This window comes from Xyrauchen texanus, chromosome 3 (assembly GCF_025860055.1).
Source record: "Xyrauchen texanus isolate HMW12.3.18 chromosome 3, RBS_HiC_50CHRs, whole genome shotgun sequence".
In the NCBI taxonomy this organism is placed as follows: domain Eukaryota; kingdom Metazoa; phylum Chordata; class Actinopteri; order Cypriniformes; family Catostomidae; genus Xyrauchen; species Xyrauchen texanus.
Window position 1 is genome coordinate 42,520,325 of NC_068278.1, and position 25,715 is coordinate 42,546,039.

Here is a 25,715-nt window from a genome sequence, read left to right on the forward strand (position 1 = left end):
TGCATTTCCCCTCACAGTTTCTGCCTTCTCTCTTTTTTGTTGGCCATTAATGTTTTCACACTGTTTCTGTCACTGCTGAATAAAAGAATAACTCATTAACATTTCCTTCTCGGCTCAGTTCTGATTACCCTGCGAGACGGTGTCTTAGGCCTCCACAAATGCGGATTGGACACAGTGTATTGTTTTCATTGAGCGATCGGTATTTGAAGAGACACCACTGCTGTGTAGATGCCACTCTCCAAATCAAGCCATTTGGAGGATCAGTTAGGGTTTGGAATGTGTGTGTGTGTCTGTTTGTGTGTGTGTGTGTGTGTGTGTGTGCGTGTGTGTGTGTGTGTGTGTGTGTGTGTGCGTGCGTGATTGAGGCCAAACTTGACAATGTGTTGGTTATGGCTGTGTGAAAACTGGAATGGAGGATACATAGGGGGCGATTAATTTTTCTGTCGGTGGGTGCCTTGATCATATGTGGAAAAGGGTTAAGAGTTCAATCAGTTCTCTCGTAAATTGAATTAATATCTTGACTTTGAAGATAAAGATAATTTTAGAAGAGATGATGAACTGAAGTTTTGTTTTAATTACAAACCTGTCCATTTTAAACAAAATAATGAGATCTTGTGAGTATTTTCATTAAATTGTCATTGTACTGTTTACACACAGGTGTGGGGAAGGCTGATGTTTATTAATCTCTTTTGGCTCATCGTAATTTGAATAAACTGATATTCATCTTATACACATCTTGCATTTTTTTTTTTTTTATTCATCCTCCTTCAGCCAGAATGCTGGACTTCTTAGAAAGAACAAGCCAAATTGTATTATGAACGGAATGTCAGTGTTCTGTTCTCTAAGTTTTTCTCAGTGGATAATGAAAGCGGTTTGAAGTTTTTATGTTGAAGTAAAAAAAACAGAATGATATAGCAAATTAGAGGTGGATCACTTCAACAGTTAGCATTTATATTTTGTATGTGTAATGTTGAATTACCCAGTGAATCTAATTCCTGTTCTCTAGCAGACTGAGAAGCTCTTGTAAAGTATAATAGTGGACACATGGGACGGGATAAATCTGCTTCCCCATTGCACAGAACTGGCATATATTCAGTCAGTCCTGCTTTTAGAGAGACCCATTGAAATCACGTCTTGTGTGTGTGTGTGTGTGTGGTTTAACACTACAAAGAACAAAGCTTTATTTAAACTGTTCTCTTTGAGGATAGAAGCAGTATTCCAAACTTTGGACATATTGGTTTTTTTTTTTATTAAACTCAAACACATATCATGCAGCCTATTAGCATATATTCTCACAAGTTCTATTTTAGAGTTTAAGCATATCCATACGTTTTACATCTGGGAAATAAGTTATGTTGTCCATCTTTATTACTGTCCTGTGTGTGCAAGCGGGGTAATCCCACAAAAAAATATGTCCTGCCCCCCCCATGACAATTTAAGCTAATTTTCTTTCCAAATTCTAAACAAACTAAACAAATTCCAAATAAAGTTTAAATATTATTATTATTTTGCCTAATAACATTTATGGAGATTTGTTATGGGAATTAAGGGTGGGGGGTATTGTGAATTGTGTAGTCTGTAACAAAATTGTATTAATGTTTTTTGAAAGATTCAGTTTGATTTGAAATTTAATAAATAAAATAGAGTGGATGCTTATAAAGTGAATATATTAGTCCCTGTTCAATTTGGGGTGAAATATTACAAGTTCTTGTCAGGTTTCGTGAAATTCACATCTCTTGTTGGAGGGGGTCATTTCACATGTGGGTTTTTGTCTCCCTGCTGGTGTCTGGTCTATACGGATGAGCAACTCCCAGGTGCTTACCAGACTGTAACAATGTTTGGCAGGGCTTCTGACCCCTCTCTGCTCCATTTCTGTTAGTGAGCTGTCATTTTAACAATACTTGGTTAGACCATCAGACCAATTGACTTTAATTGATTGATGCCTCATAAATGTTTCCCCCTTCCCCCTGTATTAATCAGTTCCACCCACTGGCCATTATTTCTCAACCTCCATTTCATTTTCTGAAACATATGTAGGAAGTGTGGGGTTAACTTTTATAAAGGAACTCTACAAAAAGTCTCAGTTTTCCTCAGGTCTAGTCTTTTAGCTGAGAAGTGTGCGCGTTTGCGTGTAAGCGAACATACTAATGTGTGCATCAATGCGTCCCAATGGAGAAAAATTCTTGAAGTATGAATTTTCATGAAGCCTTATAGTCTTGATGCCCAAAAATAACACAAGAGACCACAGAATAGCTGAAGAATGTTGCTCTGTGTGTACAGTTAAAGCTTTGAGTTGTGTGTCAGTGAAATTCAAGCTTTCTCTGTGGGCTGAGCCTCATATGACTCTTTTATGGCCCTCTGAAACCTCACATCTGATCTCTGAATAATACAAATAAGTGCATAGTACACTAAAACCAAAATATATGTTTGGGTTGAAATAGAAAAATGTTTTTGCTTTCTCTGAATTTTTACAAAAATAGTCTGCCCTTGCATGGACTTCCTGTGACCACATAGTTCTTTAAATAATTAAAAATGTCAATTTAGATTATCATCATTTGCTCTCTTTCATTTGAGTTATCAGAAGTCCACAAAACTGTCTAGAATATCGCAATTACATTAAATAACAGCAATTTTGGACAACTGAGATGCTATTTAGATTATGAAGGGGAGGCCAGGGCTAGTTTTCACACATGTCTCCGTAGCTATTATATCTATATCTAATATTTTGTGACAAGTCCAATTACACAAATTCTTTGTAACTGTTAATGCAAAAAAAGCCACCTTTAGCAGTGGTTTGGTATATTGGTTTCAAACTCCCAGTTCAAAACACTCTTAAATTAGAATGCTTTTATGAATTCTATTCTTTAAATAGAATATATATATATATATATATATATATATATATATATATAATAGCTATTGGTTAAAGCAGCAAAATAAACCTACCCTAAAAATATTCACTGGAGTAAAAATGGTGACAACTAGCCCCAATCCCACTATCCCTATACTTTGCAGCATTTGGGTTCTGTATTATATCTCTGTGATTGTTATCCTTTATATCTCTCACTAACATTGTAAATGTCATCACAATTTTAAACAAAGGTGACATTTTCATCTCTACCCACAAATTATGTCTTTTTTTTGTCTGTGTTGCTCCACAACATGCTACACATTCAAACCATTAGTATTTCATTTGGCATTAGAGGAGATGGTAAAACTGAATTTAAATGTTTTTGTACTGCTCTAAAATACTGTGTCTCTCTCTCTTGCTCTCTTTTTATCTGTAGTTAAAATGTGGCAGACAGTAAAATACAGTATGAGCTTGACAGATGTGCATAGACCATTGCCATTTCCATATGCATGTAAATGATCAAATGATTCGATAAGCTTGTGTGAGGTTCTGTCCCATTGACAGATTACTGTTATTAATTACTGTTAATTACTGATATCTACAGTTAAATAACATCTGTTTCAGTCTGACCAACAGTCTACATTCTTCAACTGTTACTGATCTGGTACTGTATAACGGTTACACAAAATAATGGAACATAATTATTTAGTTCTTAAATGGGTCATGACATGCCTTTTTTATAATATGTTCTTTGAGGTTCACTTATAATAATAATCTAAAAGATTTTTTTGCTCAAAAAACAGATGTGTATTTGCAAACCATGATCATTTTACACTCTCATTCTAACCCTCTGTCAGTTTTGGTGCTGCTTCTTCATTAAAACTTGAGAGTAAACACCCACTGTTACGATTGGCTCTCTGCTCTGGATTGACCTGCTCTCTCTTTGCCATCTCAGTGTTGTTGTGGAGGTGGTCAGATGCAAATTTCTACCACAATGTGACATCACAATGTTGAAGAAGTACAAAATGAGTCACTTTGGCTGCTTGGTTTTAACAAAGAATCTTTTTGCTGTGAAGAGAAAGTTTTGAGTTCTGAAACTTACAGTATGTTTTTAAAGTACAGTGACTTCTATGTCAGAAGATCAAGAAACAATGTCATGTCATGGCAACTTTAATGCACTCTGTGTAGCCATATTAGATCTGCACGTTCAATTCAAAACATTTTATTCAATTATCTCTACTTCAAAAGTTGCATATGCTTTTGTGTTGTGTCTGCATAAATGTAACCGCCTCATCCAGACCAGTTGACATGTGGTTCAGGTACATAATCTGGCTTTCCCCTACTTCACATTTCTAAAAGCCAAGTCAAATTGATTTATAACACACTTTAAAAACATTAAGATCAGATTTAACAAGACAAACACGACAAAATTTATATTTTTGAGGACTAGCACAAGAATGTCATATTAATTAATTAATTAATTCGATTTGTGTAGTAATTTTCTGGTGATCCAAAGTACTCGTTCTCTGATGGGGACTCTCATAAACCTGCCTGAATAGTGTGACTGCAGCCTATGTGCATCAGGAAGCTCACATGATGGTCTATAAAACTAGAGGTAGCTTAATATATAGGTTTTTACTGATTAATCTGTGCCTAAAGTTGCTTTCTGGAACTATCGGTATCAGCAAAAATCTATGGCAATAGTTGTGTATATATATATATATATATATATATATATATAAAATTATTATTATAATTTTTTTCTCAGTGTTCCTATGAAAATATGTTTTTCAAATTGAAGCGAGGACATGTAAAGAAAAATGTGACCATTTAGCAACGTCCCTCATCAGCACATACATGTCTTCATCTTCATATTGTTAATAATAGTGTAGACTATAATAAGATAATTTGGTTAACATTAAATATAGAGCATTGTAAGTCTATGAAATTTCAAAATATGAGTTCCTGATGTGTTTCAGGCTTGTTTAATTATTAAAGTCCCATGTCTTCTTTCCAATGATGTCCAATCTTCTTTTTTCTGATTAGTATTGAATAAAAAATTAAATAAATCTGGGATTTATTCATTTTATACTTTGGCCTCTATGTCTGTGCCAACTAAGACATTTTTTTAACATTCTATGAATCGGCCGATTAATGGTTGTCTGTCTTTTCTACCACATTTTACTGGAATGTTTTGTGAATACCCAAAGAGTGATTCTGACCCTTACTGAAATCAGTTTGCCCTTTGTTCTGTCTTTCAGGTGCAGCAGTGCTTATAGTGATTTAAGGTCCATTGTGGATGGTGTGGGACATTTATATGGGTCTTTTTCCACAGACTAAGGTATGCTTTAATTGAGAGTACTGATCTTCTATTACATGCTGCAAACAATGAACTTGGTACTTATGAGCATACCGGTCAACATTTGGGTACCAAATTCCGGATGACCTCTGAGCCGGAGCGGGGGGGGGGTTTGCTGGATGGCAGAGGCAGGCTAAATGCATACACCATCCATCCATCCATCCATTGTCAACCGCTTATCCTGTGTACAGGGTCACGGGGGGCTGGAGCCTATCCCAGCTAACATTGGGCGAAAGGCGGGGGACACCCTGGACAGGTTGCCGGTCCATCGCAGTAAATGCATACACATTGTGCCGTTTTGATTTAATGTGCTGAGTAATGTCATTTATCCCACTGTCAGTTACGATATTAAAATCAGTGCGACACAAATTGCAAAAGGCGTGATTGTCGATATGGCTTTGAGATATTAAATTAAATTCTTCTGTCCAGCTGTTGTTAAATTTACATGTATATTTAGTTTTTTTCGCCGGAGCACCACCTGAGTCTTCTCCTCCCATCTACCAGTGATGCTTGATTCAACTTCCCGCGTCTACTAACTGCGCAAATATCAACAGCGCAACTGGGTTGTAGGTTGCCAGGTTGAGGTCACAAATGGATTTGTGTCGATTGTATGAGTAGGATGCGTTTCATACAAGATCTGGCAACTGGACAACCTTGGAATAATATATTGATGTGTTTATTCATATAACGAGGTTTGGGCCATACAAATTATGGAAGTTTCCCTGGAGAAATAACAAAACGGGAGGGGGGTGGGAGATGGGTGTGAAATACGGGGAGACTCACGGGAAAAACGGGAGTGTTGACAGGTATGCTTAGGAGTACAGTGGGGATGGAGCAGGATTATTCAGTTAATTGGTTATCATTCATTTGGACTGGCCTGAGACTTTATGTTAGCAGCCCAGTGGCCGGTCCCACCAGCCATACGTAAGTTACAATTTAGCCTAGTTGTGGCGTAAATGGGCACTAAGTCACAATTTATGCACTGCTAAATATTTGAGCGTTGCACCATTAAACTTGGGTTGGACATAAACCTACTTGTGAACTAAATACTTATGGAAGACTCAGACCAGGAGTAATGGTTGGAATAAAAAAGCAGACTGGTTTAACACTAGAACTACAGGAATTCTATAACTACTAGGATGGCCATAGTGGTCATTCTGACCGTTCATACTAGACTGTACCAAATGTCATTTTTCGTGTCATATTTACATTTGAAGGTTCTATTGAGGTTTTAGAATGAAGCTTTTAATGTCTGTCGTCATGTTTTATGACGTCATCACCCTAAAAAATAAAAAAATCCTCGAACAAAATCCTCAATTTGAATAAAATAGAATAATATTGATTAAATGGAGAACGGTGCGCCAAGCGAACGCAGATAGGCCTACATAATATGATCTTTTTTGTAATACATAATGGTGCTAGACTATACAAATATATATATATATTATATATAAGCTGCTAGACTGCCCCGGAAGTTGTGTGACTCGCTTTGTGTCCAGCAACTTTTTTCACCACAGTGAAAATCTTTTTGAAAGTCTAAATGCCAACAAACATGGTTTGAGGCAGAATATTTTGTTAGATAAAAACATGTTGTGAATTTTGGACTTTACAACACTTTTATTGTAATTGGAGTTATTGGAAATGTTTGGATCACACGAATCGGAAACAATGCGGCTACCACTTGAATCAAAATCCATGAATAAATGAATCCGTTATATTAATAATAAACACCAGGACACGAAATTAAAATTCTAATGAATGTGAAAATGCTTGTGTGGCATATATGGCAATTTTTTTTTATAATGGATGTTTTTACCATTCAAAGAGAATAAACCATTTCTGTTTCCAAAATAACCTCAGCTAAATGGCATGTCAAGACTTCTAAGACCTGCACCTCTTAGGTTGTGTAACATCTCTTTTAGATGCTAGCGATTAATTTAATTTAGTTCTCTATTTCTGAGAAAAAGAAAAAAAACCTCTTGTTTGTTGAGGCTAACAAACCTTGCATGTAAATAGGAGCCTGAGTTGCATCATGAAATTAACCAAAAGGATCTTTTTGAGATTAACTTCTTTTGTTTAAATGTAGTTAATTGCAGTAAATCCTAAATAGAACTCAAACTGGGGCACTGTGCATAGTTAAACTCCAAACATCAATGTTTTTCTAAAATAAACTGAGAAGGAAAAAACTTCACAAACAGAAGATTCAAGCAAACAGAGAGCGGAAAAAGACAAGTGAGAGAGTTAAAAAGTTCATGGTGGAACAGTTAAGTTCAAAAAGTCTAAGTTGTAACTTTGTTTAAGAGTGCATTATTCTCTAGAATAAAGGACAGCAAATGACCTTAATAATACAAAAGCTCCTATTTGTATTTGTGGCTGTTTGTTACAGAATACCGTTTTACAATACAGTAGCTGTTTTTGGCATTTGGCTGAATAAACAATTATAAATATCACTGATTTAAAGAGACACTTCTCAGCAATGCAGAACTATGTGTGGAATAATGTGATGCATTTTGTGAAAGTGGTCTTTTTATGATTTGTTTACTTCAGGTTTAACTGGTCTCATTTTAAAACATTCTTTCTTACCTGACACAACACGTTTTCAAACATATGACTGAAGTTGATTTTGAGCAGAAATGTAAAAGACCATTGTCTAGTTTTTGGCTTATTTTTTATAACAGTAATGTAATGCAGTGCAATTTTAAAGCATTGCTGGTGAAAAATTTTTCAGAGGTATTGACATTGCTCTCGGTTCATAGTTTATGTAATGTATGAGCTGAAGGAATAGTTTGATCCAGTCTTTACTGTGAGGAAGGAAAAATGTAGTCCATTATTCTTCATTTGAAATATGCTTTAGTTCTTGTTTAGTGTTTGCTTTTTGGTAAACAATGATAAATCACTCTGTTTCACAAGAGGCTAATTAATTTTTTGGCCTTTTGGAATTTAGAAATAATATCTGCTGTTGACACGGAGGAATGCGGTCATTGTCACTCTACATTGGAGGTTATACATCTGGCCCTTGTTAATGTGTTGGATTATTTTAACTATAATTTATTTACACTAGAATCATGTTACTCATATATCTGTGCCAGGCCAGTGCATTTACCTCATTTAGCCTATTAATTTCTGTGTTGTTGTTTTACAGTAGATGTCATCACTGTGAGTTGGAGTAGTTGTTGAATATAATTAGGAATGCAATTCCAAAGTTGTGTTGCAATTAGGAACAGCAATGTAAATCTGTGGTTTGCTGTTTTCTTTTGAATGCTTCTCAAGTATGTGGCAATGACACTCTACAAGTACTGTATGGCATGTGTATGGCTGTTAGTGTATTCCATATAGCATATACAATGTTAAAAAATTTCAAACAGGGTTTGGTCCAGGACTGGATATGCATGGAAAATGCCTAATGTAGTCTAATACTTAAAGTTGCAGAAGCCTCTTTACATGTGGACCCTGAAGAAGTTTAAATGTTGACATTATCACTCATGACTTGGTAAGCTCAAAACTGTGCAAATTGGAGCTATATAGCTAATCGTTGTATAATTTAATCACTGAAACGGTCTCAGGTCTACATTAAGATGGGCTCTGAAGACTCTGAGTTCCTTGTAGTTGTATTCCATATAGCATATACACTTAAAGGGGGTAATTCACCTGGAAATGTACATTCTCTCATCATTTACTTAACCTCATGCCATCCCAGAATTGTGTGACTTACTTTCTTCTGCTGAACACAAACAAAGGTATTTAGAAAAACGTCTCAGCCCTGTAAGTCCTTTCAATGCAAATTAATGGTGGCCAGACCTTTTTATGCTCCAAAAATCACATAAAGGCATCATAAAGGTAATGCATATGACTCCAGTGGTTTAATACATGTCTTATAAAGTGATGCAATCTCTTCGGGTGAGAAACAGATCAATATGTAATTTATTATTTACTATAAATCTCCAATTTCACTTTCACATTCTGAATGTGAATGTGGAGGTTTATAGTAAAAAAGAAATTAAATATTGATCTGTTTCTCAACTACACATAATATCTTCTGAAGACATAGATGTAGACTCGAGTCGTGTGGATTACTTTTATGCTGTCTTTATGTGATTTTTGGAGTTTGAAAGGTCTGCCCACCATTCACTTGCATTGTATGGACCTACCAAGCTGAAATATTCTTCTAAAAATCTTTGTTTGTGTTCAGCAGAAGAAAGAAAGTCATGCACATATGGGATGGCATGAGGTTAAGTAAATGATGAGAGAATGTACATTTTCAGTTGAACCATCCCTTTAAGTGTACTGTTATGAGAGAATATCTCTATTTTTCTGAGGATTATTGTGGACTTGTTTACTTTAAGAAATTACTTTTAGCCCAGCTCTGTTAATTTGCATTAAAGAAATATGGCTAACTCCTTGTTATTAGGGCCTGTTTACTTTGGCTTGCTTGGTTATTTTCTAAAACTCATTGTGCTTTGCTGTCTCACAGGCACATAGCTGAGACTTTCAGTATGTGCTGTATGCTGCTTTTATGAAACTATTAAGCTGCATGGTTTCAGTGGTGCTCATGCTGTTGTGAATATGAATGCATTGGAATGCAGGGCGAGTTGACTGTTAGAGCAGCATGACTAATTCTGGGATCTCCTGTGAAGTATGTGGCTGACTGGCCCGGACTGTCCTTCAAGCTTGGCTGATGAGAGTACATGGCCAGCATCCCCCTAGCTTGCTGGGCTGGTGGTGGGGGAAATATGTCAATGAAAATGCACATAGAAGTGTAGTGTACTGTAGTTAGCCTCAAACTTAAATGCTTGTCACTCATAATAACTTTTGGTAATTTTTCCAGCTATAATCATTAATTTTCAGAGACCCATGTCTTAAAGGAAGGGGGTCTTTAAATATTTTCTCTGACAGTGGTTTGAGAACCACTTATCTAGCCTACTTCATATTTATTACTTCACCGTGACTTGATGGGACAATTTGCTAAATACTAGATGTTGACCAATATTGGATTTTGCAGATACAATATGGTGGTGAAAAAGTCTAATAACAGATTTATTTGCCAATCATTTTTATAATTGATTTATTGAATGTTAAAATATTTTATTTACTTTCCTTACTGTGACGGAACAGACATGGAAGCAGCAAGAGTCAAAAATGAAAAAATATCGACAAATTATTGAGCCAATTACCTAGAGGTCCAAAAGCAGCTATCCATGACGATTAATCCACAAAAACGATTAATCAGTCAACCGCTACTGAATACTGAATAGGTGTTGAAATCTAAATAGCGGTAGCGATATGTTAATGTGGTTATGTTTGTGACATCATTACCATGACTTCCAAACTAATGAACGGAAGTGTTTGTTTTCAACCTGTGATATCATTATTTCATTAGAGTTTACAAAGCTGTACTGCCATGCCACCATAAATATTTGCCAAAAAAAGACTATTTGCATCTTGAAGTTAGTTTTAATGAATAACCTCCATGCTGTTTTCCCAAGCAAAACACAGCCAACACACACAACATTTTCAGAAATCCAGAGAGGCATCAGTTCTCATGCCAAGCCAAACAAAAGCAGAATTATGTATTAAAATGTGTACGCTGATCTTTATGACTGCTGTCATAGTTTTATGACTGTTTCCAAGTGTCAGTGCCGTTTGTATGTACTTTTATTTGGCTATAGTTTTATGTTTAGCCATTCTGACATATGAGCTCTGGACACTAACTTGATTTATAGGCAAATATTCTGTTGGAGGATGCAGAAATGATCTTTATAATGGTCATTTTCTTCAATCATAAAACTCTTTAATGTTAATTATGTCCTCTTTTGAAAGTGCTGAACAATGCCGCAGCTTCATTAGCATAAAAGCAGAGAAATGTGGATTCATTAGCGTGTCTGGGTAAAGCAGCTTTGCTTTGTTCCTGATAAACAGGTTTGATGACATTTGAGTTCTCCGGAAGCATCCCAAATGGGTTTTGTTTCAGTACATTTCATTTTGGGATTAATATGCTAATGTTTTAATTGGCAAAGTGGGACAAAATAGGATTATTCTGTAAATACCTTAAAACACATTGGAATATGAAAAAAATATTGCTGCAGATAAATGACTGATTAGTTCTTTGTGTGTTCTGTTAGTATGAGCAATGGGGATAGTGGCATTACTACCAGTATTGCTCATACTTGGGGATAATAACAAACTCTCAATTTTTCTATTTTTCCCTGGTAGATAATAAAACAGGCAAATGAAATCCCATGGACTTGCAGTACATTGAAAGAGTGGCCTAAGCCATATCTATAGAGCCAGAATGTCATAAATAACCTTTACACTTAGCATTAGCATGCTTTTTTTGTTGATCATATCACAACTGGATTGCACTTAACCACATTAAAAGAAGAGTTGTGATTGTATTAATCAAACCACTTTCTGTGGTGGTCAGGGATGGATTCTGAACACATTAGTCAAAAGTGTAAATGCAGCGTATCCACAAAACTCATGTTAATGACTCTGAACAACCACCCAGAACACCTTAGCAAGTTACCTGCTAAAAACCACTCAGAATAGCAATGCCCCTGGCAACCACCTACAACTTCCTAGCACAACACCCTAAGCTCGCTTGTTGGGATTTGCATGAGCAATGACAACTCACATTTTCTTTAAAAAAAAACTCTGGTTCAGTATACCTTGCAGCTTCACCTGTTTTTCTTTATATTTGGCTTCCCCCATTCAAGGTGGAGTTATTTCAGAATAAAGGCCTAATCACAACAAACCCATTTTTTGGGTTCAAATGTTGGTTCCGAACAAGCTTTTATATGGTAAAACAATGGATTCCGATGCAGCTATTCATACAGATTCCGACAAATTGTCCTCTGACAAACCAAAGGTTTTTTTATGGAGAGTGTTTCGATATTTTTTTTTCTTGGGACTGCAATGAAAATTGACTGACCAATGAGATTTTTGTCAGTTGCTGCAGCTGTTCAACTCCACGTGATGGTGACATTAATCAGTTGTCAAACACTGCTTATTGTGTTTGTTTTAATGTACACATCCTGGCCAAAAAAAGTTACATGCTCTAATATGTTGTTGGACCGCTTTTAGCTTTGATTATGGCTCACATTCGTCATGGCATTGTCCAACTTAAGCAATGTCACAACATTTATTTCCATCCAGAGTTGCATTCATTTTTGGCTGAGATCTTGTATTGATGATGGGTGTGTCAACATTCCGTAAAGTCTTAACCCCATTGAAAAGACTTTCAATGGGGTTAAGGTCAGGACTCTGTGGTGGCCAATTCATGTGTGAAAATGATTCCTCATGTTCCCTGAACCACTCTTTCACAATTTGTTCCTTTTGAATGTTGGCATTGTCATCCTGGAATATGCCCGCACTGTCAGGGAAGAAAAAAAAAAATCCATTGATGGGATAAGCTAGTCATTCTGTACATTCAGGTAGGCAGCTGACTTTTTATTGCCGCATAACATTGCTGAGCCTAGACCTGACCAATTGAAGCAACCCCAGATCATAACACTTCCTCTAGAGGCTTGTATAGTGGGCACTATGCATGAAGGGTGGATCGCTTCATGCGCTTCCCTTCTTACCCTGATGCACATCGCTTTGGAGTGGGGTAAATCTGGACTCATCAGACCACATTTGTTATTTATTTTTTTTTGACCAGGCAGTGTACATTATTTAACATGTGTTTCACTGTGTCTGTAATATTCATATGGCATTAAAAATAGCAGCAAGCTTCAGTAATTCATTTGGACTAAGCTTGTAGTAAAATCCCATGAAAAGATTTGTTACATGCAATGTTTTAGACAAACGAATTGCCAAACCACACTGCTATTTTTATTGCAAGGATAATATAACGTTTTGCAATAATTTTGATAAAGAAAAGGCAATGAGCCAGTATTTTCTTTTATATTATTTTTAATATATGCATCCTGATTATACTAAACTGTTATTATTAATGTGCATTATTCCACGTGTATTTATATCACTGTACCATGTGCTATATTATACAGGCATTATAAAAAGAGAAGTTGGGTTCTGTAGTCCGTTTGGAAGATCTCATAAATAAATACATGTGCAAATATAAATAGGAAATATATTTATGCAACTGAGCTCTTTACTCTTCTCACTTTCATAAAAAACACAGATTATATACTCCTCAAAATGAATCAACACCATGGAAAGAACATAATGAAACAGTTATGCTGAATTCGGACAGGAGACTGGTATGTCAAGAGCACCGTGTGCACATAGGTGGAATAGTTTTTCATTTCTTGTTTTTATGGACTCTGTGTGAATAGACCTTATGTCAGAGGTTCGTCTTGCAAAATCGTTGTGGATTTGGTGTAAACAGGCCTTAAGATCACTGGAGAAACATTTTAGGTCTGAATGCATCTCAATTGCTAATCTTGACATTTTCATGACTTAACAACAATACTTTGTCTCGTTGACTATTTTATCATATTGCTGCTGTCCCAACCCTTTTTGTGTGTGTGTGTGTGTGTGTGTGTGTGTGTGTGTGTAGGAGAGAATCTCATGTTCTTATTTTAGAACTATGGAAGTGTTTAGGAATGTTAATTGGTATGACAAGGCAGCTTTGTAAATAATACATGCCAGAAACTGTGAAGAACTGTTTATATATTATAGTTCATGATGATCCACTGTGTCCATAAAAGGAAATCAAATATCCCCCTTAGCCCACATAAAATCAAAATGGGAGTTTTGTTGCTCTTTGTCCATTTATACAGTATTAGCTTTAAAGTCATCTGTATGGTTGAGTACTGTTAGAAGTTGACAAAATTAACCTTTAGCAGATTTATACATTTAAGAGTTGCAGTCTTTTCTGGGAATATGGATAAAAATATTGATCACTTATCCTGCTTTACAGAGATTTTTGTTTAAATTCCCACGATAATGAGAATGTCCCCAATATATAACCTGCAACCAACTAGCAAGTAGGTTCTGAACCGCTTTGACATAAAGCCTTCTGGCTGTTTAACCTTTTCATGAGTAGGGTCTAAATTCCCCTTACCGTGCACCCTGGAGTGAGTTACTTTTGCATATGACACTGCACAGCTGGTAACTTTCTAGGAGTATTTTTTCATTTATTATGATAAATATGGGAAGATCACGTTTAGATATCATGGCTGTGGATATACAAGATGTGAACTGTTTCGTGGTACTTTGGTGACAATTAGGCTGTTTGTTACATAAAATAAACATATTATATGCTTAAAGACTCTTTTGTGTAGCTGTTTGTTCGACGAATGACAACCGCTACTAATGTTAACAAATGGCAGCACGTATCAGAAGAATATCACGTTTGTTGTACTGTATGTGCGTATAAGAGCTGTAAAGTTTTTATCATGGAACTGTGGTGACGAGTTGGATGTATGTATATAAAAATGGATTTTGTGGACTGTATGAGTACCTGTTTGAGCAAATGTAAATTACATACGCTTAAACAGTGTGGCCTGTGTAGGCACGAAAGCCGATTTGAATCTGGCAGCTTGTAACGTAACTGGCTGTTGCAGAAACATATACGTGTGATACTACTTTGCGAGGCCCAGTTATTAAATGTCACATATGTGTGACGGCACGTATGAAAGGGTTAAAGAAACAGGGACAAGTACTTTGATATGTACGTCCAAACTACCATTATCAGTAGGAAATATTTCAACATTCATAAAGTGAAAGAGTCAAATCTACTTCAAGTAACTTGACACAAAATGCATTGGCGTCACTCCTCAGAATCAGTCTGTTTTTACCTGCTTTGCAGTAATGACGTCACTCACTCATACAAACATATGACGAAATGATTTCATGTTTCTGCTACATTTGAAGGTTTCCTCTTCATCAGTCACACAGTATTGATAGTGTTGAATCATCAAAGAGGTAGCCAGCATGGTGGAATAGCAACAGATAGCTCCTGGGTGAATCTGTGTGACTCACTCTTTACACACTGTTTGGTATTTATCACATTTAATTCATATTATGAATTACACATTCACATTACACTGTCTGTCATATTTATTCTTTCTCTCTCACATACTGTGTTACATATTGTGATCCTAAAGTATATTTGAGTACTTCAAAATGCATGAATTTCTTTGCATTATATAAAAAAAATATTCTTGATTCAATACAAGTAAGCTCAAGTTACAGCTTATGTGGCATAATGTTGAATACCACAATAAATAATTTCCATTTGTCCCTCATTTAAAAAAAAAAAAGATGGGTTACAGTGAGGCAATTACAATGGAAGTGAATGGGGCCAATCTGTAAACATCAAAATACTCACCGTTTCAAAATTATAGCCACAAGACGTAAACAAAATGCTTGTTAAAATTATATTTAGTGTGATAAAATCGCTTATTAACCTTTTCTGTTATTTTAAATTTTACAACTTTGTTCCCATGACAACTTAACAAAGTTAAAGTAAACCATGACATTTTTGCCTTTTTAAACCCTCCAAAATTAACTTTCATTGTAAATACCTTTTTGCTTTTTTTAAATAAAAGCAGTTGTCAAAATTGTTTTCTTTTGTAATCAACATTTGGTTTTATATTTAGTATCTAATCAAATTCTTTCTAACAAGTCAGTCCATTGGCAGCCATCTTAGGAAACATGAACATGAAAGTGCAACTCCTATCTACTTGAATGTGGGAACATTGAAATCTCAAAAACATTTGGTCAAGATTACGATCGAATAACATATTTCAAATCAACAGTCAAATCTGACAACACTGGAATCATAAATTGTGCTTCTCTACCTCCGATTACACAAAAAAAATGCAATGCATTGTATAGTTAATGTGCATGTGCTTTCTTGAGCTGATTGACAGGCGTTGTCTGTATCTAAAAGGTGATTGGATATTTGACATGTAAGGCGGGACTTCCTTTCTACATCCGTTGACCATTAGGCATTCCAGTTTCTCCAATTAATTTGAATAGAAGTGGCCCATCTCTGCTAAATGGTCTCTGATATAATGCAATGACATTGAAATATTTTTATTGTAACTTTTTATTTTATTGTAAAGAAGTGTTGCAATTGTTTTTAAGGCAATTTATACACACATGTACGCAACTTTCTTGCATCATTAAACTATCTTTTTTTGTGAGGGTGCTGTGATGTCTCACAGGGAACAAAAAAGCACACAAATACAGCCTCCCTTTAAAACATACCATCACATCTCTGTCAATGAATTGTGAATTTTAGGGCAGTATGTCTAAGCCATTTCCTGCTGATCCCTTCCAGACTGGTGTTTTCAAATCTGGGAATGAAATTACATTAAAAAGTATTATGTTAAAAAGTAACTGGAGGAAATAAGCAACAGAAGGAGGCTTTCCTGAATGTGTTTGATTATGCATAATTTCATTTAAAACACAGCTCTCTGAAATACTTGATTCTGACGGATCAGCCACTGCATTCTGCGGCCAGATATTTTTGTATTATGACTGCTGAACTTTGTAATTGATCATTGTCCTAGGCAGCTGATTTCCTACATTGCTGTGGTAGTTTCAGCTCTCCTGTCATTTTGTTGTCTCTCACTCATTCTTCTTACCAGGTGCAATTTTAAAACAAAGTGACAAGCGATAAAACAACAAGTGAGAACAGCTATCACTTCAATGTAAAACTGTGGTTTTGTGGTCATTATCCTAAATAACTGACTTCACATCTGATGACCCAATCAGGATAACTAGGAAACATTATGTGACATTATGCTATATTTATTTTTGCATTTTAAATATTGTCTAATTGTTGAGCTGTCTGAACAGTTGGGCCTCACTCTTTACTGCTTCAGCTGGCTCTACACTAGCTGTGTATAATCACAAACGCTGATTAAAATCGATAATGATTCTGCCATTCTGCAGAGATAATGCAAAAGCAACTAATAAAAGATACAAATAACCTTGATGGACATTTGCCCCCTTGTTTCAGAAAAAAACAAGCAAGCTACAGGTCTGAAAAATGCCCACAAATCACTCTGTTGCAATTTTAATTTTGCTTGTGTTGTTATTTTGACAGAGATGGTTGTGGTGAGTCATTATGTGTCATCCCTCCACCATTTTTTATCTGCAAGCGTGTCATATCTCTGACTGAATAGAGCGAGATCTCAACAAAACAGTCATGTGTGAGACCCTCTGCCAAAAATGAGTTGTTTTGAGTTTGCTATTGTAGAGCCAGCTTTAGCAGCATTGAGCGTTCCCACTACACTTTGCATTCCATTCACTCCCATTCAAATGCTGCTGAGTGGAAACATAAGCTCATTTGAAGACATTTCATACTACACTGCATACCAAAGTTCAAGCTTGGTAAACTCGGAACCGTGAATTCGGACGACAAGAGGATGCGTGACCAATAGGAGACTGAAACGTCACGCGCTGACCTCTTTGCTCAATTCAAAGGATAATTATTTCAAAGCTGCTAGATTTATTGTTGCAGGAAAGTGAGTAGACAAGATATTTTTACATTTATAATATTATTTGTTTTTTTTAGGATCTATTATTTAGTTACAGTGAGGAAAATAAGTATTTGAACACCCTGCTATTTTGCAAGTTCTCCCACTTGGAAATCATGGAGGGGTCTGAAATTGTCATCGTAGGTGCATGTCCACTGTGAGAGACATAATCTAAAAAAAAGAAAATCCAGAAATCACAATGTATGATTTTTTAACTATTTATTTGTATGATACAGCTGCAAATAAGTATTTGAACACCTGTCTATCAGCTAGAATTCTGACCCTCAAAGACCTGTTAGTCTGCCTTTAAAATGTCCACCTCCACTCCATTTATTATCCTAAATTAGATGCCTGTTTGAGGTCGTTAGCTGCATAAAGACACCTGTCCACCCCATACAATCAGTAAGAATCCAACTACTAACATGGCCAAGACCAAAGAGCTGTCCAAAGACACTAGAGACAAAATTGTACACCTCCACAAGGCTGGAAAGGGCTACGGGAAATTGCCAAGCAGCTTGGCTAAAAAAGGTCCACTGTTGGAGCAATCATTAGAAAATGGAAGAAGCTAAACATGACTGTCAATCTCCCTCGGACTGGGGCTCCATGCAAGATCTCACCTCGTGGGGTCTCAATGATCCTAAGAAAGGTGAGAAATCAGCCCAGAACTACACGGGAGGAGCTGGTCAATGACCTGAAAAGAGCTGGGACCACTGTTTCCAAGGTTACTGTTGGTAATACACTAAGACGCCATGGTTTGAAATCATGCATGGCACGGAAGGTTCCCCTGCTTAAACCAGCACATGTCAAGGCCCGTCTTAAGTTTGCCAATGACCATTTGGATGATCCAGAGGAGTCATGGAAGAAAGTCATGTGGTCAGATGAGACCAAAATAGAACTTTTTGGTCATAATTCCACTAACCGTGTTTGGAGGAAGAAGAATGATGAGTACCATCCCAAGAACACCATCCCTACTGTGAAGCATGGGGGTGGTAGCATCATGCTTTGGGGGTGTTTTTCTGCACATGGGACAGGGCTGACTGCACTGTATTAAGGAGAGGATGACCGGGGCCATGTATTGCGAGATTTTGGGGAACAACCTCCTTCCTTCAGTTAGAGCATTGAAGATGGGTCGAGGCTGGGTCTTCCAACATGACAATGACCCGAAGCACACAGCCAGGATAACCAAGGAGTGGCTCTGTAAGAAGCATATCAAGGTTCTGGCGTGGCCTAGCCAATCTCCAGACCTAAACCCAATAGAGAATCTTTGGAGGGAGCTCAAACTCCGTGTTTCTCAGTGACAGCCCAGAAACCTGACTGATCTAGAGAAGATCTGTGTGGAGGAGTGGGCCAAAATCCCTCCTGCAGTGTGTGCAAACCTGGTGAAAAACTACAGGAAACGTTTGACCTCTGTAATTGCAAACAAAGGCTACTGTACCAAATATTAACATTGATTTTCTCAGGTGTTCAAATACTTATTTGCAGCTGTATCATACAAATAAATAGTTAAAAAATCATACATTGTGATTTCTGGATTTTTTTTTTTAGATTATGTCTCTCACAGTGGACATGCACCTACGATGACAATTTCAGACCCCTCCATGATTTCGAAGTGGGAGAACTTGCAAAATAGCAGGGTGTTCAAATGCTTATTTTCCTCACTGTATACCAGAAGTCCTCCCACGTGACATCATATCCTGGTCTTTTCCGTTGTACACAAAATATTTTGCATGCTGTGTGACCACCCCTTTAGCCATTCTTTTTCTTCTTGCATCATGTAACTCAAACTCAAAGCCATAGGCAGATTACATTCAGATAACTTTCCATTTCAATACTTTTTTGAATGGTGTCTGTACAGAAAGTAATTTCCCTGTCCACTGGGTTGCTTCTGGGGACCTGTAATGCCATCTAGCCCTTGTGAAGGACCACCCACCCAGAAGGAAGAAAGGTGTCTGTAACCCGTATCCTACTACGCACTCATCCTTGACAATTCATTCTCGCCTGAGCCTCCTGTTCTCTGACCTTGACACTGCAGGACTCTCATTTTAGCCCTGGCATCCAGTTCTCTCTCTCTTCCTCTTCCCACTCCCTCTCCACCTGATTGATCCACCACCTTTGGTGCTTCCTCTGTGAAAATTGTGGTGTGTGAAATGGTGAACATGGCAAATAATCAGTGATTTATTCTCAAGCACTTGAGCTGTATGGGACTGAGGGGAATATTAGATTCTTGGTTATATGATGCAACGGAGTTAGAAGATTAAAAATACCTCCTGCTGGTGGGTCTCTATTCTGACTCTCTAAAATGCTTTCTCTCTTTCACATGTTTGTTCGTTTTTCTGTGGCAATGGTATAAGTATCAGAAATCCATAAATCCTGTTACTTTATGCAATTTTAAGACCCAAGCCATCCTTTCTCTGTCCTACAGTGGCAGTGTGGGAAAGTTTTAGTTTTGCTGGGGAAGTAATAATTGAATTGATTTGGTTGGGAGTGTGGTGTATAAAGAACCCTTTTTGTTTGTATCTGGGGCTCTCTCTTTGGGGGTAGGTTCACCTCTCCAGAGGAGACTCAACTCGGCTATACTCACCTGCAGTTATTAGCTCTATATGATATTTGTTCTTCTGTTAAAAAATCCTAGACATTTTACTTTAACTTGAATTCATACCAGGGACTCGCAGCCTCAATCACCATTCACAGTGGTTGGAAAACAGATGCAATGAAAGTGACTGGTGACTGAGGCTGTCAGTCTTTAATATTCTTTTGTGTTTCACAAAAGAAATAAAGCCACATGATTTTGGAACAACATAAGTGTGAGTAAACAATTACAAATTTTTCATGTTTGGGTAATCTTAAAATCAACTTTCTCCCATCCATCAAGCCCTTTTCACATAGACCAAGGATGAATCAAATGCAGGGTGAAGCTGTAAAGTCTAGAATGTGGAGGTGTGTCACACTCGATTTTTTTTCTTTTAGAACATTTTAAATAGACTTCCTGCCCCCTAGAGCCATACATTTCATAAAAAAGACCTTCTTATTAGTTACGGATCATGATGCCTCATTCCACCTCCAGATAAATTATTTGCTATGCCTTTGTTCATTCAACTTCCACACGGCATGTAAAAATATTTTGGGTACTACATGAATATCCCATCTCTGACATTGTTCTGATTTTGTAGTATGTGTATTTACTCAAGTTTTATATTACATCTGTCAGGAACTCCAAGGAACAATGAAAATACATTGCTTTTTAGTACATTTTTAAAAGCCTTTCAAGGTTTTGTTGTTTTCAAAGATGATATATATCTCAGATAACAGAACTTTGTTCTTTACATATGATTTCTTAAAAGAATAGTTTACCCAAAAATGATAATACTCTTATAATTTACTTAAAGGAATAGTTAACTTAAAAATGAAAATGTGCTGATAATTTACTCACACTCAGGCCATCCAAGATGTATCTGAGTTTCTTTCTTCATCAAAACAGAATTTAAGATTTTTAGGATTTCATTTCAGGCCTACTCCTTTAATCAATGCAAGTGAATGTACTCAAAATGCAAAATTAGGGTGCATCAAAATAATCCACATGACTCCAGTCGACAAATAAAGTTCTTCTGAACCTAAACCTGTTCATTCCAAGTTGTTGCACCCAGGTTGTGGAACGCTTTGCCTCCTTCAATACGCTGCTTGGATTGTGTGGAAAAATTTAAAAGTCAGCTAAAAACTTTGCTTTTTAAAGAGGCTTTTGATTAGTTTGGAGGATGGTTGACGGCGGTCTATTGTGTATGTGTTTGAGTGTTGCTTATTTTACTTATATTTTATTTTATTTTGTTTTGTGATTGAGATGTACTTATGAGAGCTGCTTATGCTTTCTTTTGTTGTGAAGCACTTTGTGATCTTCATCTGAGAAAAGTTCTATACAAATAAATTTTACTTACTTACTTACTTACTAAACGATTGATTTATTTTTAGAAACAAAACAATACTTATATACTTTTTAACTACAAATGTTCATTTCTATACATCTCTGTGTGCGCTCATGAGAGGGATGACGAAGCTTGTTGATAAGTTCATGCGTGGAGGAGGAGGCAGGAAGAGTGTCATTGTTTACAAGAGAAACTTGTACAGACCAAGCGCCGTTCACAAACCAAAACAGTCCAAAACAATTTCAAACACTATGTTGGAGGATTTTAATTTTAGAAGAGAAGAGGAGACTGAGTTTGTCACCCAACCCTACCTATTTGAGCCTGAATACATTGATAAGGAACTGACGGAGATTGAGGAGCAGTGGCGCTATCAAAAGTCTCGGGGAGGCAGAGATCTATGGAGACATGTTGTTGCACATGTAGTAAATGTCAACCAATACCAACAGAGGCAGAGCGCCTGTGCTGCCACGATTGGACCATAGCAATCCCACCAAACAATTGGAAACAATTAGCGAGGCAGCCGGTGAGAACACTCCTAGTCCTAGCTGCATTACCGAACATAATGGTTTTCCACCATTACTGAGCTCTAGTGTTTTAGAGGTGTTTTTCAGTTTGACACATATAAACTGGAAGCGCTGTCCGAGGCCAGAAGGACCCAATGGCCCATATAGAGTAATTTTGATGTTTTGTTTTTTACTATAACTACCATATAGAAATATATAGGCTATATGACAATAAGTCTGAGTTTGCTGGAAAAACAGCACAGGCACAGCCGATTAATTCAGATATCAACCTTTTGTTTCTTTCGATGGTCTGAAATCCTCAGGGGTAAAATGTTCACCTCACACCCTCTAATATTTGAGAGAATGTAGGAGTGAGCTGATATCCAGGTTCAGCACGATAAGCCAGAGCTTCAATTGATCATGATCATGTATAGGCAATCGATGAAAAGTAAAAATGTTTCTTTGCGTTTTCTGAAGGTTGAAGCATCCAGGATACACACACCAAACTACCATTTTGAACAATACACTATACAAATATAAATCTACAGCAAAGACAATTAAACTTTTGTACAGTGCTCTTTTGTAAACAATGACGCCCTTCCTACTTCCTCCTCCACACGTGACCTTACCAACGAGTCATCCCTCTCATGAGCATGTGTCACAGAGATGTACGGAAGCGAACATTTGTAAAAGTATATAAGTATTGTTTTGTTTCCAAAGATAATCAATCATTTGGATTCAGAAGAACTTTATTTGTCGACTGGAGTCATGTGGATTATTTTGATGCACCCTAAATATGCAGTTTTGGACCGTCAAAAAAATTCACATTCACTTGCATTGTTTAAAGGATGAGGCCTGAAATGAAATCCTAAAAATCTTAAATTCTATTTTGATGAAGAAAGAAACTCATGGATGGCCTGAGGTTGAGTAAATTATCAGCACATTTTCATTTTTGTGTGAACTAGTCCTTTAACCTTCTGTTGTCTCAAACACTTTTGACTTTGTCAAACACAAACAAAGATATTTTAATGGAGATATGATGTCTGTTTGTCCATACAATGCTACTAGATGGTGACCAGGGCTTGACTTTGACCCTCACCCTTACTAGCCACTTTGGCATGTGGACGAAGCCAAAGTTAATTGTATTAATCTCTCATCCAGCTTTTTATAAGCTGTAAATATGCTTCTCCTATCTGACATGTGCATTTCAGCGGGGGAAAGTGAGGCGTAGTTTTGCTCGAATTGCTGCAGTGTACATCAGCGTACTCCAGAGATAGAACAATGGCTCTGGGATAGCACAGAGCTAAACTTGCATGATTCAGTCAGGCTTTGATATCATGGCGGCTGGCGGAGGCTACAAAACTTATGTGACCCATTTGAATACTACAAAGAACGTTCTGTAAAAAGCTCTATATGGAAGAAGTCGAACCTCTCAAACTGTTAGACAGCCCTGACATTAACAACACTGACGAGGTAAAGAGATAACAGTGCCCCTGCTTCAACATCAATTACAAGTTTAAAAAAAATACACCATCATCGAAACAAAAATATTTTTAATGCAGTAACACTAACTGGTAACTGGTAGAGATGCATATTAATTCAATTAGGGCAAATCTATAAGACTTAATTTTTTATTATTAATAATTATTTTGTCATCATTCAGTACACTGAATCACTCAGTACACTTAATACTGTGTCAGAAGGCTGACTCTATGGGGAGTGTCCTTCTATATGACATAATAGAAACCTTTCTACAAAAAGGTTTTTAAGCCTCACCCTTTTAGGCGCAAAGCTGTCCTACTCAAGGTAACTGGTCATGTTTGCCTTTAGATATTCTAAGACATTTCTGAAATTGTTAGGCTTGTGTCCCATCTGAACTCATATCATTCTTGTTCAAAACAAATGCATGCAGTTACAGTTGAAGTTCGAAGTTTACATACACTTATGTTGAAGACCTCCACAAGTCTGGTTCATCTTTGGGAGCAATTCTCATAGTACAGCAATTCCTCTGTACAAACAATAGTATGCAAGTATAAACACCATGGGACCGCTCAGGAAGGAGATGCATTCTGTCTCCTAGAGATGAACGTAGTTTGGTGCGAAAGTGCAAATCAATCCCAGAACGACAGCAAAGGACATTGTGATTATGCTGGAGGAAACAGGTTAGACTATTATCTGTATCCACCGTAAAACGAGTGCCATATCAACATAATCTGAAAGGCTGCTCAGGAAGAAAGAAGCTACTGCTCCAAAACCTCCATATAAAAGCCAAACTACAGTTTGCAAGTGCAGATGGGGACAAAGATCTTACTTTTTGGAGAAATGTCCTCTGGTCTAATGAAACAAAAATTAAACTTTTTGGCCATAATGAACATAGTTATTTTTGGAGGAAAAAGGGCAAGGTTTGCAAGCCGAAGAACACCATCAGAACTGTCAAGCATGGGGGTAGCAGCATCATGTTATGTGGGTGTTTTGCTGCAGCAGGGACTGGTGCACTTCACAAAATAGATGGCAACACGAGGAAGGAAAATTATGTGGATATATTGAAGCAATCTCAAGACATCAGCTAGGAAGTTAAAGCTCGGTTGCAATTGGGTCTTCCAAATTGACAATGATGCCTAGTGTACCTCCAAAGCTGTGGCAAAATGGCTTAAAGACAACAAAGTTAAGGCACTGGAGTGGCCATCACAAAGCCCTGACCTCAATCCGATAGAAAATATGTGGGCAGAACTAAAAATGTGTGTGTGTGAGCAAGGAGGCCTACCAACATTACACGGTTACACCAGTTCTGTCTGGAGGAATGGGCCAAAATTCCAGTAACTTATTTTGAGAAGCTTGTGGAAGGCTACCCAAAATGTTTGACCCAAGTTAAACAATTTAAAGGCAATGCTACCAAATACTAACAAATTGTATGTAAACTTCTGACCCACTGGGAATGTGATGAAAGAAATAAAAGCTGAAATAAATCTCTTTTTAATAACAATTATTCTGACATTTCACATGCTTAAAATTAAGTAGTGATCCTAAATGACCTAAGGTGGAATTTTTTTCTAGAAATAAATTTCAGGAATTGTTAAAATGTATTTAAGTTGTATGTACACTACTGACTTCAACTGTACATTCTCCAGTTAGTTTCATCACTTTTTGTGAGACGGGGGATCTTGGCAAATTAAAATACTGAGTGGCTAGTGACTTTGAAATACCACTAGCCACAGTTGCCGGTTAGCCAAAAAGTTAATGTTAAGCCCTGATGGTGATCACATTTTGAAGATTCAAAAAGGATATTAAGTCAGAATATGGATAATTCGTATATATATATTCCAGTGGTTTAATCCAAGTCTTCTGAAGAGATCCAGCTGATTTTGGGTGAGAACAGACCAAAATATTTAACTTGTTTTTTACTATAAATCTTGACATCAGCAGTCTCCTTGGTAATCATTATTTCAAGCTCAATTACACTTCCTAGCACCATCTAATGCTCTGTGCATTCATCAAGTGTTAGGAAGTATAATTGATCTTAAAATCATGATCATGCCTAGAAACTGCAATGGCAAGATGTACAGTGAAAAAGTAGTTACATTTTGGTCTGTCCACACTGAAAACTGATTGGATCGCTTCAGAAGACATGGA

At 36.8% G+C, this 25,715-nt stretch overlaps 1 protein-coding gene across 7 annotated transcripts in view; it reads left to right on the forward strand.

Moving 5' to 3' along the window:
* Nucleotides 1-25,715, forward strand: part of LOC127624161 (splicing regulator ARVCF-like) — a 244,611-nt gene that overhangs the window by 51,995 nt on the left and 166,901 nt on the right. For 6 of the 7 annotated variants that reach the window (XM_052098852.1, XM_052098861.1, XM_052098886.1 and 3 more), the window contains exon 2: nt 5,113-5,192. The exons of the other annotated variant lie outside the window; for it this stretch is intronic. Coding sequence is in view for 1 of the 6 variants with exons in the window: in XM_052098877.1 (XP_051954837.1) it covers nt 5,151-5,192 (42 nt within the window). In the remaining 5 variants the exon portion in view is untranslated. The remainder of the gene's footprint in view (nt 1-5,112; nt 5,193-25,715) is intronic. 7 annotated transcript variants of the gene reach the window in all.